Raw genomic sequence first — 17,080 nt, forward strand, 5'->3', positions numbered from 1 at the left:
GAGGAAACCCACGCACACACGGGGAGGACGTGCAGACTCCACACACACAGGATATGTAGTTCCGCAGCTCCATGAGCAAGATAAACTTGAGGCCAGCAGTAAACCGAAAGGGAGAGTCATCAGGGGTGGGGTGGAGGGGAGCGAGCAGGGCGGGAAACACAATGTCATCTCTCCAAGCGTTTTTCAGGAATCCTGTGATATAATACCTTTTAATCTTTAATTTATGCCAAGGTAAGCAATGTGTTTAAAATATACTGCTGTTGATGAAACTACCCCACTGAAATAACATCAAAAACCTGGCCCCCAGTTTCAACATGTTAGTACATGCATGTGGGTGTGTTCGTGGGTGGGGGAACGGGACATCTAACTTGTAAGGAAATGTGTTTTGTCCAACTTTTCAGCTGCAGCATGTTGCAACACCATATTTCGATATTAAATATCTACTTGAAATGCATCCAGGATAAAAAGCGATAAAGGCAATGGGACTGCAGATAGACAGTTAATTCAATTGTACAGCTGGCCAGCAATTACACGCATCGCTTAACCCCTAATTTGATGCATCAGTAATGATATCCATCAGAAAACTGTTTTGTTTATGACAACTTGCCTAAATCATTGAAATTAGTAGTAGCCAGCCATTAGGTCCATCGTCCACTATATCTGGCATAATGGCAAGGCGCAGTAAAGGTAATTTTGACTTTGGATGATAGTGTACACTGCACAATCACTTTTGAAACAGCAATCCCTTACTTTGATTTCCAACTAAAATCAGGGAGTGTTTAACAAGCAATATGTCTTACACTTACTACTGCCCAAATTCCAAATTGAACCCAGTGCTTCACTCTTACTGGCCACTCTCTCAGATATCTATCCAATTCTCCCGTTTTGCATTTTACCTCCAGTCCTGGGGATTCCAATCCATGCAATTTCCACCTTTGTTGCAAAGTAGCTTAACCTCAATTGTTGCTTAGATTTCCTCTTTTAAGTTTAAGAATCGCATTCTCAGTTTGGGAGCCAGGAGCAGCGCCTGGGAACAAATCCTTCTCCCTGCCATGCAATTTTATGCATAGCAGGGTGCACGCGGGACTCCGTCTGAATGCTGATTGTCGGGCTGCCATTTTGAGCTGCCCCCCACCAACAATACCAATCCTCCCCTTCCGCCAGCTGACAAGCAGAGGCATCCTCCCCCCCACCACCACAGTAATTACGGGTCCCACCCCGCAGCCCCCACCACCCCGCAGTAACCCAGCATGGGGCATGTAGCCCACTGTTGCCACCGCCAGCAGGGGACCAGAGTATTGGTGCGGATTTGCACCTTGCCCGACAGTCAATTCTTTGCCACCTCCAGAACGCCGCTACCGGAGTCGGAGAATCCACCCCCAAGTCTCAGTTTCCTGGATCTGGAATTTGCATGAGTACACAAAATAATTTCGGGTTTACAGGCTAAATGACGGGATTAATCCGATCAGTCGTCCCAATAATTATCTTGGCATACCTTGGATAATCTAAAGCAGAAAGCTGTGCTTTTTACATCAGCTTTTTCCTTGCACATTAGAAGAAGGCCTTTCTCATCACTGAGGCTCAGGTACTTCCCAGTCGTAACGTGCCTCAGTCTGAATGGCTGACCCCATCTGATGTGGCTTCCACTCCACCTGCAAGGAGAAACCAATTCAAACTAAATAATATCTAATCAATATAAAGTCAGTGAAAGGATGAACAAAACCCTGTAATTAAAAATGAAACATTAAACTAGTCACTGGACAGCGACATTAAGTAACTTGAAAAACTTGTCATCGCTATTGCCGAGGGTGCAAAGCAGACCCGCTGCACGGACAAAGTGGTTTTTATATAGTTTTCTTTCACGTCAGTTATTGTTCAGGTTTTAATAAAGTAATGGTGTCCCTACCATGTGAAACACACAAGTTTCAATCGATCCAAAAGTGCCAGCCACTTGTAATTTCCTTTGTCGTCAATATACACTTTCCAAAATTATACCTCATTCATAGAATTTGCAGAAGTACATGACATAACAGTTCAAACCTGACAGTGTATAAAATGCAATACAGATCAGTTTCCATCGATATAAGACCACAGAACCATTGAAAGCATACTGAGCAGAAAGAGGCCACTCAGCCCATTATGTCTATGCTGGCCAATTTAATCCCACTCTCCAGCACCTGGTGCGTAGCCTGGCAGGTGACTGCACTTTAGATTTAGATCCAGGTACCTTGCACAGTAAACGAGGTGTCCAACTACGCTTGCGTGGAAATTTATGACCGGGATTTACCGGCTATTCCCGCTGGCAGGATATTCCGGTCCCACCGATGCTGCACCGGTTTCCTTTGATAACGGTGGGACCAAAAAATCCCACTGGTGGCCCACCCCCGCCGCCAAAAACGATGCGGCGGGTTGGTCGGTAAATCCCGCCCATTGTTTACGTGTATATTTACAATGTGCATTTACATTTCAAGTGAAACATTTTGTGGTGCATACAGCTCAAGACGTTTAGGTGGGTTCTGGCCGGTTGTGGCGGGAGGCCCTCAGACTGTGACCTTTCCTCGTAGAGCCATAGCGGTGACTGCCCCAAGCTTCAGTGCGCCCTTGAGCCTTGGAATTTGGCAGTCCGCAACACTGCTGTCAACAGCTCTTTGCGCTGGATGACTGGCTTGCTTCGGGCCGACCAAAGGGCGAATTTCGCCAATTTGATTGTCCTCCGACAACGGCAGACCCCCATAAATCCTATCCCAAACTAGAAGAACGGTCCCCAAAAGAAAGCTGCAGGGACTCTGTGGTAATTATTTTCTTGAATTGGCTCACAGCATTTAAACCTGTTTCGCTTTTACTCAGTGAAGAAGTCAGGATACAGAAATGAGATCCTGGGCGCGATCTACCCGTGGCGCCTGCCAGAATCGGAGCGTGACGCAACCGGTATATCCGAGGTGAGGCTTCCCCCAGGGCTTCCCGACAGCCGGTACGCCTCCCGGGATCTACCCAGGTCTCAGGGGGTGCCACGATCAGGATTCTGCCCGTAATGGGCTGGGCCAAGCCTCGCACGCCTAAGTAGGTTTAAAACCCACTGAGGTGTGCTGGCCCATATCTATCCGGCTCTCGCCATCTAACAGCCTCCCCAGGGAGAACCCAGCCGGGCGCAGTTCAATACTGGCCCACACAAATGTGGACCAGGCGAAAGAGCACCCAGGGGTCTCCCAGGCCATCGGAGGCCCCTGGGTGGTCAGGGACATGGCAGGGAAGCCCCCTGCACCACCCCTGGAATGCAAACAGCTTGGCACTGCCAGGTTGGCACCTTGGCGATGCCACACTGCCATGCCAAGGTGCCCAGGTGGCACTGCCAATCTAGCAGGAGCACTGCCAGAGTGGCAACGCCTGGGTGCCAGGGTGGCACAGCCAAGGGTCAGGTCCTGAGGGGGTGGGGGGGGGGCATGCCCATGAAAGGAGGGTGGACAGGGTGTATGAAGGGTAGGGGGTTCAGGGTGGGTACGAAGGGGTTCTGGAAGTTTGGGGGGTTGAAGAGCGGGGGTTTTGGAAGGGGGTACCCGAAAGGGGGTGTGGGAAAGCCTGATAAGAGGAGGGGGCCTCAGCAACCCCATAGCGGGCTGTCAACACTTGGGATTGGGGGGGGGGGGGGGGGGAGGAGAGTGCCTATATGATTGGGGGGGTGACATTGCCCATGGGTGGGGGTTGTGGGGTACCCTCAAGCGCATTTATTGCTCAGGGCACCCTTTCAAAATGGAGGCCCGATCTCTGAGGAGCCGGTCTGGCTAGTGAGTTCAATTCACCAGTGATTAAAATAATTTGGGTTAGCCAGGTGAGAAACTCTCCAGGGCCCATAAAAGTGACTACGTGTCGTTAGATAGTGGTGGGGAAGGCACTGACAGAGCCAGGAAGAAACTCCCAGCAAAACCCACCACAAATGACATTTTGAATCTTTTCCGTTAGATCGTGCCCCCTATTTCTTTCAGATGACCAATTATTACATCAACATTTTCACAACTCTTTCTGAGACCGCACAGTAACCCACTGCTCTCACAGGTCAACCTAACATATGGGAGAGGGGAAACTGCAAGAAATAAGGGATTCAGCCAGCTTTCATACTTTCATTCCAGTGGGGGACACCACCATCAATATCATTGTGTTCAATGATATAGTGCTCAATTCTGGTTGCCACACTACCAGAAGGATGTGGAGGCTTTAGAGAGGGTGCAGAAGAGATTTACCAGGATGTTGCCTGGTATGGAGGGCATTAGCTATGAAGAGAGTTTGAATAAACTCTGTTTGTTCTCACTGGAACGACGGAGGTTGAGGGGCGACCTGATAGAGATCTACAAAATTATGAGGGGCATAGACAGAGTGGACAGTTGGAGGCTTTTTCCCAGGATAGAGTGGTCAATTACTAGGGGACATAGTTTTTAGGTGCGAGGGGCAAGGTTTAGAGTAGATGTACGAGGCAGGTTTTTTTACACAGAAGGTAGTGGGTACCTGGAACTCGGTGCCGGAGGAGGTGGTGGAAGCAGGGACGATAGTGATGTTTAACGGCCGTCTTGACAAATACATGAATAGGATGGAATAGAGGGATACGGACCCCGGAAGTGTAGAAGATTTTAGTTTAGACCGGCAGCATGGTCGGCACAGGCTTGGAGGGCCGAAGGGCCTGTTCCTATGCTGTACCTTTCTTTGTTCTTTGTTGTTCATTAACAGGGCAGAGATATGCAGTGCAGCTGATGTGCAACTGGATTACACACACGCACACATGCATGCATGCATACACACACTCTCATGCATGCACGCATGTGTGTATGCATCGACACAAGCACACTCGCGCACATCCTGAAGCAGCATTTTACTGCCACACGTTCAATACTTCTTACCCTCGACGTTACATCCTTACCCTGGTTAGAGCCCTTTCTTTTAAACTTGAAGATAACAATGGGTGTACTTTGGCTGCAAACCTCACTACTTCATTTCTGCAAATGTCATCTTGCTCCAAGTCCAGCCCTGCCAAAATATAGGGTGGTCAAGAGACAAATATCTTCCCCAATATGTCAGTAACATCAGAAACCTAGTAGAAAGATGGCCCAAAATGTGTTATTTAAGGTAACTATATCGCCGTTCCTTCATTGTCACTGGGTCAAAATCTTGGAACTCCTCCCATGACAGCACTGTGGGTGTACGTACACCACATGGACTGTGGCCGTTCAAGAGGCAGCTTGCCACCACCTTCTCAAGGGCAATGAATGATGGCCTAGCCAGCGAAGCCCACATTCCTTCAATTAATTTTTTAAAAAACATTAGTAATAATATAGAAAGAAAATCTTTCCACCACATTTACCAAGCTAGTTAGAGATAGCAACTGGAGGACATCTTTTCCCCTCAGCATAAGCCATTTGATCTGGGTATGAGAGCTAAAGTACAGAAGTGCGGGTAAACAATCTCTTCAGCAACAATCAGCACGGATAATTTGCAATTTCACATATTGAAAAGAGTTTCTTCAGCGGGATAAGGACCCCTTGCAGTGTGGATCATACAGGCCTATCTCGCTCCTCAATGTTGACGCCAAGTTGCTGGCGAAGATCCTGGCCACCAGGATAGAGGATTGTGTGCCAGGGGTGATACACGAAGACCAGACAGGATTTGTCAAGGGACGGCAGCTCAACACGAATGTGCGGAGACTGCTAAATGTTATCATGATGCCGGCAGTGGAGGGGGAGGCGGAGATAGTGGTGGCGCTGGATGCAGTGAAAGCGTTTGATAGAGTTGAATGGGGGTACCTGTGCGAGGTGCTGCAGCGGTTCGGATTTGGGAAGGGATTCATCAAATGGGTGAGGCTGCTCTACGCGGCTCCGATGGTGAGTGTAGTTACAAATGGAAGGAGATCGGAGTACTTTAGGCTCTACCGTGGGACCAGGCAGGGGTGCCTCCTGTCCCCCTTGCTCTTTGCACTGGCGATTGAACCTCTGGCTATGGCGTTGAGGGAGTCAGGGAGATGGAGGGGTCTGGTGCGGGGTGGGGAGGAACATCGGGTATCGCTGTATGCGGACGACCTGCTGTTGTATGTGGCGAACCCAGAAGGGGGAATGCCGGGGGTGATGGAGCTGTTGGCGGAATTTGGGGGCTTCTCGGGCTATAAGTTAAATTTAGGCAAGTGCGAGGTATTTGTAGTACACCGGGAGATCAGGAGGAGGGAATTGGGAGGCTCCCGTTTAAGAGGGCAGTGAAGAGTTTCAGATATCTGGGGGTGCAGGTGGCCAGGAGTTGGGGGACTCTCCATCAGCTTAATTTTACCAGGCTGGTGGAGCAGATGGAGGAGGAATTTAAAAGGTGGGACATGATGCCGCTATCGCTGGCGGGTAGAGTGCAGTCCGTCAAAATGACGGTTCTCCCGAGGTTCTTGTTCCTCTTCCAGTGTTTGCCCATCTTTATCCCTAGGGCCTTTTTTAGAAGGGTGACCAACAGCATCATGAGCTTTGTTTGGGTGCATGGGAGCCCGAGGGTGAAGAGGGTCTTCTTGGAGCGAGGTAGAGATGGGGGGGGGGGGGGGGGGGCTGGCGTTACCCAATCTCTCGATGGTGCGCAAGTGGGTGATGGAGGGGGAGGGGGCAGCATGGAAACGGATGGAGAGGGCGTCCTGTGGAGATACAAGCCTGGGGGCCCTGGTAACGGCGCCATGGCCGCTCCCTCCTACGAGGTATACCACGAGTCCGGTGGTGGCGGCTACCCTCAAGATTTGGTGGCAGTGGAGGCGACATAGGGGAGAAGTGGGGGGCTCGATGGAGGCTCCGTTAAGGGGGAACCATAGGTTCGTCCCAGGAAACATTGATGGGGGATTTCAGGGTTGGCACAGAGCGGGCATCAGACAGCTGAGGGACCTGTTTATTGATGGGAGGTTTGCGAGCCTGGGGGAGTTGGAGGAGAAATTTGGGCTCCCCCGGGAAACATGTTCAGGTATCTGCAGGTAAAGGCATTTGCTAGACGGCAGGTGGAGGGATTCCCTTCGCTTCCCGCGAGGGGGGTGAGTGACAGGGTGCTTTCAGGGGTCTGGGTCGGAGAGGGGAAGATATCTGATATCTACAAGGTTATGCAGGAGGTGGAGGAGGCATCAGTAGAGGAGCTGAAAACTAAGTGGGAGGGGGAACTGGGGGAACAGATCAAAGACGGGACATGGGCTGATGCCCTGGAGAGGGTTAATTCTTCCTCCTCCTCTGCGCGGCTTAGCCTCATCCAATTCAAGGTGCTGCACCGGGCCCACATGACTGGGACAAGGATGAGTAGGTTCTTTGGGGGTGGAGACAGGTGTGTCAGGTGCTCGGGGAGTCCAGCGAACCATGCCCATATGTTCTGGGCATGCCCGGCACTGGAGGAGTTCTGGAAGTGGATGGCGAGGACGGTGTCGAGGGTGGTGGGATCCAGGGTCAAGCCAGGATGGGGACTCGCGATTTTTGGGGTTGGGGTGGAGCCGGGAGTGCAGGAGGCGAAAGAGGCCGGTGTTCTGGCCTTTGCGTCCCTAGTAGCCCGGCGAAGGATTTTGCTACAATGGAAGGATGCGAGGCCCCCAAGCGTGGAGACCTGGATCAATGACATGGTGGGTTTTATTAAGCTAGAGAAGATCAAATTCACCCTGAGAGGATCGGTACAAGGGTTCTTTAGGGGGTGGCAACCTTTCCTCGACTTTCTGGCTCAACGATAGGGTACTGGGACAGTAGCAGCAGCAACCCGGGGGGGGAGGGGAGGGAAGGGGGAGGGAAAAGGGGGGGACGATGACTATGTTTGTTTAGTTAATTTTAATTTATTTTTAAGTTCTCTTGTTGGGGTTGGGGGGGGGGTGGGGGGGGGGGATATGATACATGCGTTGATATGGTCTGGGGGTGTTACAGTTGTTATGGGTTATTTTGTTGCATTTCATTGTTTGTTGTTATATTTTATATTTTCTGTAAAAAATTCCAATAAAAATTATTTTTAAAAAAAAGAAAAGAGTTTCTTCATTGTGTCTATGTGAGATAGTGTGTCATCCATCTTTTATAATATTTCAGCCGTATTATTTCCATTACTGAAACCATCCATCAATAACAAAGAGCTTTGAGATTTCAATCTATAACTTGCTACAACTGCTGTCATGGCACATTTATTAATTGCTTATTTAAACTTTTTTTATAGTACAAAATTCCCACTGAACTGAATTACTTCAAATGATCTCAAATCAGGTTTCAGATTTAAAGGAAAACATTTAAAATTAACACAATAAGTTCTTAGTTTTGGTGCCTGCCATATACCCTGTTTTCATCCTACTGTTTATTAAGACTGACATAATTCCTGTGGTTGCTTGGTCTCTGGTGGAACCTTCACAATCCCCTTTGTCTTGTGGCTTATAGCCCACTGATTTATTGGTGTATTGTACACTGCAAAATGGTCAGAGTTAAAGTTGTCAGTTGATTTAACTCTCAATGGTGATGTATTAATGAATGGCATTGAAGGCAACTACTGCAAGTTAATATAAAACTCCTGTTGTGCCCCAGTTCCTGAAAAGAATTCCCGATCACACAGTGAACAGTTTCCTCACTGGGAAGGAAATAAAACTGAAAGGCACCTATGCAATTTGCATTGAAGTGCAAGCTTCACTTTCCCAGTCAGGGAGACCCCATTAATGGGAGCAGGATTAAAACAAACAAGTACGCTCCTGACCTGTGTCCTCCTACAGCTTTCAACGCTCTGTAGGAAATGGTCAGAGAAACATTAGTAGCAGATCTTGTGGGAAATCATGCAGCATTAGTAGCTGTGAAAATAAAGGTTTCCTGGCAGTCTTCGATGGGTTACAATCTGGATTGCCCAAGCAACATTGACGTGGAATGGGGGAACAATGTGAATAGGAAAGCAGGGACGTCCAGGCTGAATTTAACCTTGTATACACAATTAATCCAGATCTTTGCTTTCATGCCCACATGTTCGTCCTTGGCCTGCCACAATTATCCAGTGAAGCCTGGTGCAAGCTGGAGGAGCAGCATCCTTGGACACATTGCAGCCATCGGTACTCAACACTGAGATTTTGACAACTTTAGATTTTGACCTTTCTCTTCTATCTTAAACCCCCTTTTAAAAAAATATCCCATACATGTATTGCCTCGATGCAAACCTCCCCCTCTCACACCAGGCCATCTGTCTTTTGTTCTTAAATTTTTGTTGCAATCTCTTACAGCTCGAACACATTCTCCCTCCTTCCAGTTCTGATGAAGAGCCAAAGGACTCGAAACGTTAACTCTGCTTTGTCTCCTTACAGATGCTGCCAAAGCTGCAGAGTTTTCCCAGCATCCTCTGTTCTTGTTTCAGATTCCAGCATCCGCAGTGTTTTGCTTAATCCAGGTCCCCGGTCACCAATAAAACTAAAGCAGCAGCTTCTTGAGCTGCTGAGGAGCTGATTCCAGCCATTTGTACGGAATAGCTTTTGTACAACAATTGATGGTAAGGTTTATCACTGCACTAGAAAATTAGGGGCAAATGTGATTCATCTAAAACCAAAAGGGCAATGAACATTACATTTATATTTGTGCATTGAAATTGGTATTGAAATCAAAGAATCATTGTTGTTCAAAAAAACCACACCAGGCAAAAACATGCTGTAGCGATGAAATATTATAAATAAGAGCTATTCAATCGTTCAATTGATACCAACTAAGAGGTGTATAACACTAACCACATTAGGTGCAAGGCTGGTGCTTCATGGTGAATTGTTTGTTTGTGTACTTGCTATACTGAGTACAGTTTTGGTCTCCATATTAAAAGGGGGAATAAAATTGTCATTGCTGGCAGTTCGGAGAAGGCTCACTAGATTGGCTCCTGGCATGAAAGGGCTGTCCACTGATGAAGGATTGAGCATGTTGGGCCTATACTCATTGGAGTTTAAAAGAATGGGAGGTGATATCATTGAAACATATAAGATTCTGAGGGAGCATGACTGGGTAGGTGCCGAGAGATGTTTCCTCTTGTGGGGAAATCTAAAACCGGGAACACAGTTTCAAATTAACACGTCTCCTATTCAAGACAGAGATGAAGAGGGATTTCCTCTCTCAGAGGGACGTTATTCTCTGCAATTCACTACCCCAAAGATCACTGGAGGCTGGGTCGTTGACTATATTTAGGGCTGATTTAGACAGATCTCCAGGGGAGTGAAAGGAGTTAAGGCCACAATCCAATCAGCTAAGATCTTATTGAATGGCGGAGCAGGCTCAAGGAACTTTTATATCTTATATTCATACATTAACAAACTCTATGGCATTGATTTTAATTTTTTCCAGGTGGGGCTAATGGCAGGTTGTGGGGATACACTTACCACCTCAATCTTACACCATTCATGTCCTCTACTATTTTCCAAGGAGCCTCTACACGGGAAGCTCACATCGCTTTAGACAGGAGCCTATTTTAGACACGCAAATCAGGGCACACGATGCAGATAAGACTCCAGTCGGCTCTCGAGTGTTTTCTTGAACAACAGAAAAATAACAGAAACCTCTGGAGAAAATGAAAAGCCTGATGAAATTCTAAAACACTCACTAGCGGCTAGGGGCTTTTCACAGTAACTTCATTGAAGCCTACTTGTGACAATAGGTGATTATTATTATTCCTCCATCATATACGAGCACTGACATTAACAGTGCATGTTGGGGAACCTCAGGGTCTCTCTGATCATCACTACATTAACAAAGGGAGACAAGTCCAATTGGGTAACTACAGAAGAGTTTCCTTCTGCCTGTGAAAGAGACGATCATTGCAAGGATCCTTCTCCAAAGTCTCCCAGTAGCCAAAGAGCTCCTTCCAGAGTCACTGCAATTTTCACCCATCAATTAGCACCACAGACATGATGGGCGGGATTCTCTGACCCACCCGCCGGGCCAGAGAATTGCTGGGGAGTGGCGTTAATCCCGCCCCGCCATCCCGGCACCGGCTGCTGGATTGTCCGGCGCCGGTTTTTGGGCTGGGGCGGGAATCGCGCCGTGCCGGTCGGGGACTGTTGGCAGTGGCCCCCCTGCGATTCTCCGCTCCGCAATGAGCCGAGTGGCCGCCTGTTTTTGGCTGGTCCCGCCAACGTAAATTAGACTAGGTCCTTATCTGCGGGACCTGGCTCGGCAGGCGGCCTGCGGAGTCCTCGGGGGGGGGGGGGGGGGGTCTGGCCCCGGGGGAGATGGGGGCCACAGTGGCCTGGCCAGCGAGTGCCGTGGGAGCACTCTTTCCCTCCGCGCCAGCTGGTGTAACAGTCTGCCATGGCCGGCGCGGAGAAGAACCGCCCTGCGCATGCGCTGGGATGACGCCAGTACACGCTGGTGCTCCCGCGTATGCGCTAACTAGCGTCGGCCGGCACCAACCCGCCAGCGCTGGCCTCCTCACATCCCATGCGGCCCGAGAGCGGAGTGGCTCACGCCACTGCTCGCCGCCGGTACGGCCTGCCCCTCTGGATAGCGGAGAATCCCGCCCATGATCTTTACTGCACGATATTCCAAGTAAAAGAATAGATACAACTGCTGGCAATGCTTTTCTGAACCTCACACAGGTTTTTGACTTGTCAATCATGAAGTCTTATGAATTATCCTCTTTTGTGAGAGACATAAATGATCTGGACGAAGGTATAAGTGGTCTGATTAGCAGATGATACTAAGATTGGTGGAGTTGCAGATAGCGAGGAGGACTGTCAGAGAATACAGCAAAATATAGATAGATTGGAGAGTTGGGCAGATAAATGAAAATGAAATGAAAATGAAAATCGCTTATTGTCACGAGTAGGCTTCAATGACGTTACTGTGAAAAGCCCCTAGTCGCCACATTCCGGCGCCTGTCCGGGGAGGCTGGTACGGGAATTGAACCGTGCTGCTGGCCTGCTTGGTCTGCTTTAATAGCCAGCGATTTAGCCGAGTGAGCTAAACCAGCCCCTGGCAGATGGAGTTCAATCCAGGCAAATGCGAGGTGATGCATTTTGGAAGATCCAATTCAAGAGCGGACTATATGGTCAATGGAAGAGTCCTGGGGAAAATTGATGCACAGAGAGATCTGGGAGTTCAGGTCCATTGTACCCTGAAGGTGGCAACGCAGGTCGATAGAGTGGTCAAGAAGGCATACAGCATGCTTGCTTTCATTGGACGGCAGGTCATGTTACAGTTGTTTAGGACTTTAGTTAGGCCACATTTGGAATACTGCGTGCAGTTCTAGTCGCCACATTACCGGAAGGATGTGGATGCTTTAGAGAGGGTGCAGAGAAGGTCACCAGGATGTTGCCTGGTATGGAGGGTGCTAGCTATGAAGAAAGGTTGTGTAGATTAGGATTGTTTTCGTTGGAAAGACAGAGGTTGAGGGGGGAACCTGATTGAGGTCTACAAAATTATGAGAGGTATGGACAGGGTGGATAGCAACAAGCTTTTTCCAAGAGTGGGGGTGTCAATTACAAGGGGTCACGATTTCAAGGTGAGAGGGGGAAGGTTTAAGGGAGATGTGCGTGGAAAGTTTTTTACGCAGAGGGTGGTGGGTGCCTGGAACGCTTTGCCAGCGGAGGTGGTAGAGGCGGGCACAATAGCATCATTTAAGATGCATCTAGACAGATATATGAATGGGCGGGGAACAGAGGGAAGTAGATCCTTGGAAAATAGGCGACAGGTTTAGATAAAGGATCTGGATTGGCGCAGGCTGGGAGGGCCGAAGGGCCTGTTCCTGTGCTGTAATTTTCTTTTTTCTTTGTTCTTTGTTAAATTTGGCTGTTGTCACCATTCTCTGCCTACTCCACAAAGACAAGTTTTGATCATCACAAATAGAACAATAGTTTACAGAACAGACGAGAAGCTGGTCTACCTCTCCCATCTTCAATCCAAAACCAAAATCAATCCAACTTCAGTTATTGAGCTCCAATGACGCTGTTTGTTTTCTCACCCAGAAATTGAGCTCAAGGTCATTGTCGACACCTTCTCTCAAGCATGGGAAAATGGGCCTTTCATTAAACACCCAGAAAACTAAGATCCTCTTCCAACCAGCTCCCAGAGCAAAGCATCACACTCCATAAATTAAAATCCATGACGAGATCCTGAGCAATCGTACTTCAATTGAAAAGGACATTTACTTACATCATTTTCATTTAACTAAAGGAAACGATCATGAAGTTTGTCACTTACGCAACCCTCAGTGTCTCCAGTCTCCAGAGGGATCGAGCATGAATGGACACTGCTCCACCTTCATAATGAACTGTCCTGGAAGGAAATTAGAAAGAGACTCAGTTAAACTATACCTTTGTTTTAATGTTGAGAAGTCCCACAGCATCAACGCATCTACATTATTATTTACAAATAAATCACTGGAAAGATTTTTAAAATCTCCATCTCAAAACTAAGTTACTGATTGAAGAAAGTTAAAGAACCAACTGAAGTAGGAGTAGGTTTTCCTTTACCCGGAATAAAACTTTTAGTTCCTTTCAAGATTAAAAATGAATGTTATTTAACACGTGAGTAAAGGTTTTGCTGCTAATCTAATTTGGAGCAATGGTCCGTACAATGGCAGGAAAGTTAGCAAAGGAGCAATAACAAAAGATCTTCTCCGGCCTCTCAGCCACATGTTTCTCGGTGGTGTGCCGTTCGCTCGCGGCGAGATTCTCTGCTCCCACCACTGTCAATGAGAATTCCCATTGAAGCCTTGCCACGCCGCCGGGAAATCCATGGACAGAGTGTGTTGCTGGCAGGAGCAAAGAATTCCGCTGCCAGTGAACGGCCGGAGAATCTCTTGCCAGTGTGTGAATTTTCCCATGATTTGTTAATTTTATTGCTCTTTTTGACTTCTTTGATTACCTAATGCAGCCATTGGGTTCAAACATTCACCTGGTCCCTGCAGCCTACTGACCCTTGCCACTGATATCAGCAAATGTAACTTATGAAATGACCATGTAAATGGTCACACAACATCCTCCTGACCACTACTTTAACAAAATGTCCACGAATTTAAAGTTAACAGACTGATGTTTGTGTTAAAATGGCAGTACATGTTCATTATGTACCCACTAAAACTGCCAGAAGAAACAAGTGAGCTGAGGTGTATTGACCCCTTTGTGACGATTAACATTGTTCGGTATTTCAAAAAGCTTGTAACAGCGCCAATGCATTAATAAATTGCTGCACCTTGGCAACAGAGGAAGTCTGGCCACCTATTGTTGTATACAAAGAACAATGAACAATACAGCACAGGAACAGGCGCTTCGTCCCTCCAAGCCTGTACCAGTCATGATACCAACCTTTGCCAAAACCCTCAGTACTTCCTTGTGCCGTATCCCTCTAGACCCATCCAATCCATGTGTTTGTCAAGGTGCCTTTTGAACGCCGTTAATGTATCTGCTTCCACAACTTCCCCTGGCAACATGTTCCAGGCACTCACCACCCTCTGCGTAAAACACCTGCCTCCCACATCTCCCCTAAACTTTCCCCCATGGACCTTAACTTTGTCTGGATTAAACTCCATTTGCCATTTCTCTGCCCAAGTCTCCAACCTATCTATGTCCTGCTGTAACCTCTGAAAATCCTCAACACTATCTGCCATTCCACCAACCTTGGTGTCATCGGTGAACTTACTAATCAGACCAGCTATATTTTCCTCCTAATCGTTTATGCATACTACCAACAACAGAGGCCCCAGAATGCTCTTATCTCTATAATTACATCCCCAGCATAGATCCCTGTGGATCACCACTAGTCACAACCTTCCATTCAGAAAAACACCCTTCGAGGGCAGACGGTGGAGTGGTAGTTAGCACTGCTGCATCTGACGCTGAGGACCCAGATTAGAATCCCGGCCCCGGGTCACTGTCTGTGTGGAGTTTGTACATTCTCCCTGTGTCTGTATGGGTTTCGCCCCCACAATCCATAAATGTGCAGGTTAGGTGGATTGGCCACACCAAATTGATCCTTAATTTGAAAAAAAATAATTTGGTACAGTAGTTCCCCGTTATACCGCGCTCCGCAATACCGCGGTTCGCGATATACTGCGGGGGGGATTATGGACCCCAACTGTCAGTTGTGTCAATTTCAGCGGCCGGCTCACTTTGATCCGGAAAAGGAAGCTGCTCTCACTGAAATCAGCCGGCCGCTGAAATTGACACTGCCCGCTGCTCTCTCCCTCCAATCCAACTTTTAAGTTTTAATGTTTCTGATTGGAGGGAGAGAGCAGCCGGCAGTGTCAATTTCAGCGGCCAGCTGATTATTTCAGTGAGAGCAGCTTCCCTCTCCAGATCAAAGTGAGCCGGCCGCTGAAATTGACACTGCCGGCTGCTCTCTCCCTCCAATCAGAAACATTAAAACTTAAAAGTTGGATTGGAGGGAGAGAGCAGCGGGCAGTGTCAATTTCAGCGGCCGGCTCACTTTGATCCGGAGAGGGAAGCTGCTCTCACTGAAACAATCAGCTGGCCGCTGAAATTGACACTGCCGAGGAGGGGCGGGTGTTGGGGGGGCGGGTGTTTTGGGGGGGGCGGGTGTTTTGGGGGGGGCGGGTGTTGGGGGGGGCGGGTGTTGGGGGGGGGGCGGGTGTTGGGGGGGGCGGGTGTTGGGAGGGCGGGTGTTGGGGGGGGCGGGTGTTGGGGGGAGAAGAGGGGGGCGGGTGTTGGGGGGGAGAAGAGGGGGGCGGGTGTTGGGGGGAGAAGAGGGGGGAGAAGAGGGGGGCGGGTGTTGGGGGGAGAAGAGGGGGGGCGGGTGTTGGGGGGGAGAAGAGGGGGGGGCGGGTGTTGGGGGGGAGAAGAGGGGGCGGGTGTTGGGGGGAGAAGAGGGGGGCGGGTGTTGGGGGGAGAAGAGGGGGGTGTTGAGGGGGGGTGTTGGGGGGGGAGAAGTGGGGGGGCGGGTGTTGGGGGGGAGAAGAGGGGGGGGCGGGTGTTGGTGGGGAGAAGAGGGGGGCGGGTGTTGGGGGGGGAGAAGAGGGGGGGCGGGTGTTGGGGGGGAGAAGAGGGGAGGGGTGTTGGGGGGGAGAAGAGGGGGGCGGGTGTTGGGGAGAAGAGGGGGGGGGGTGTTGGGGGGAGAAGAGGGGGGGGGGCGGGTGTTGGGGGGAGAAGAGGGGGGGCGGGTGTTGGGGGGGGAGAAGAGGGGGGGGGGGTGTTGGGGGGAGAGGAGGGGGGGCGGGGTGTGGGGGGGAGAGGAGGGGGTGGGTGTGGGGGGGAGAGGAGGGGGGGCGGGTGTGGGGGGAGAGGAGGGCGGGCGGGTGTGGGGGGGAGAGGAGGGGGGGGGCGGGTGTGGGGGGGAGAGGAGGGGGGGGCGGGGTGTGGGGGGGAGAGGAGGGGGGGCGGGTGTGGGGGGGAGAGAAGGGGGGGCGGGTGTGTGGGGGGAGAGGAGGGGGGGCGGGTGTGGGGGGAGAGGAGGGGGGGGAGAGGAAGGGGGCGGGTGTGGGGGGGAGAGGGGGGGCGAGGAGGGGGGGGCGAGGAGGGGGGGGCGGGTGGGGGGGGGGACCCCCCTGCGGGTGTGGGGGAGACCCCCCTGCGGCTGTGGGGGAGACCCCCCTGCGGGTGTGGGGGAGACCCCCCTGCGGGTGTGGGGGAGACCCCCCTGCGGGTGTTGGGGGAGAGAGGAGGGCCCTGCGGGTGTTGGGGGAGAGAGGAGGGCCCTGCGGGTGTTGGGGGAGAGAGGAGGGCCCTGCGGGTGTTGGGGGACGGTGGAGGAGAGGGGGGGAGCGGGCGAGCCGGAGGGTGTGGGGAGGGGGCGAGCCGGAGGGTGTGGGGGGAGAGGGGGCGAGCTGGACGCTGTGGGGGAGAGCAGGAGGGTGTGGGGGAGAGGGGGCGAGCCGGAGGGTGTGGGGGGGGGGGGGAGAGGGGGCGAGCAGGAGGGTGTGGGCTGAGAGGGGGCTAGTTGGAGATTGTGGGGGAGAGGGGGCGAACCAGAGGGTGTGAGGTGGGTGGGGTGGGGGGGGGGGGGAGGGGAGAGGAGGAGACAGAGCCCAGTGGGTGTTGTGGGAGAGGAGGAGACAGAGCCCAGTGGGTGTTGGGGGAGAGGGGGCGAGCCGGAGGGTGTGGGGGGGAGGGGGCGAGCAGGAGGGTGTGGGCTGAGAGGGGGCTAGTTGGAGATTGTGGGGGGAGAGGGGG

At 50.7% G+C, this 17,080-nt stretch overlaps 1 protein-coding gene across 3 annotated transcripts in view; it reads right to left on the bottom strand.

Annotated features, from left to right (window-relative positions):
* The window catches only part of ryr2a (ryanodine receptor 2a (cardiac)), a 936,900-nt gene that overhangs the window by 527,665 nt on the left and 392,155 nt on the right, over window positions 1–17,080 (bottom strand). For all 3 annotated transcript variants that reach the window (XM_038814319.1, XM_038814304.1, XM_038814294.1), the window contains 2 exons: window positions 13,155–13,229; window positions 1,496–1,652 (listed from right to left, as the gene is read on the bottom strand). In XM_038814319.1, the coding sequence (XP_038670247.1) occupies window positions 1,496–1,652; window positions 13,155–13,229 (232 nt within the window). The remainder of the gene's footprint in view (window positions 1–1,495; window positions 1,653–13,154; window positions 13,230–17,080) is intronic.

The sequence above is a fragment of the Scyliorhinus canicula genome, chromosome 1, assembly GCF_902713615.1.
Source record: "Scyliorhinus canicula chromosome 1, sScyCan1.1, whole genome shotgun sequence".
Lineage (NCBI taxonomy): Eukaryota > Metazoa > Chordata > Chondrichthyes > Carcharhiniformes > Scyliorhinidae > Scyliorhinus > Scyliorhinus canicula.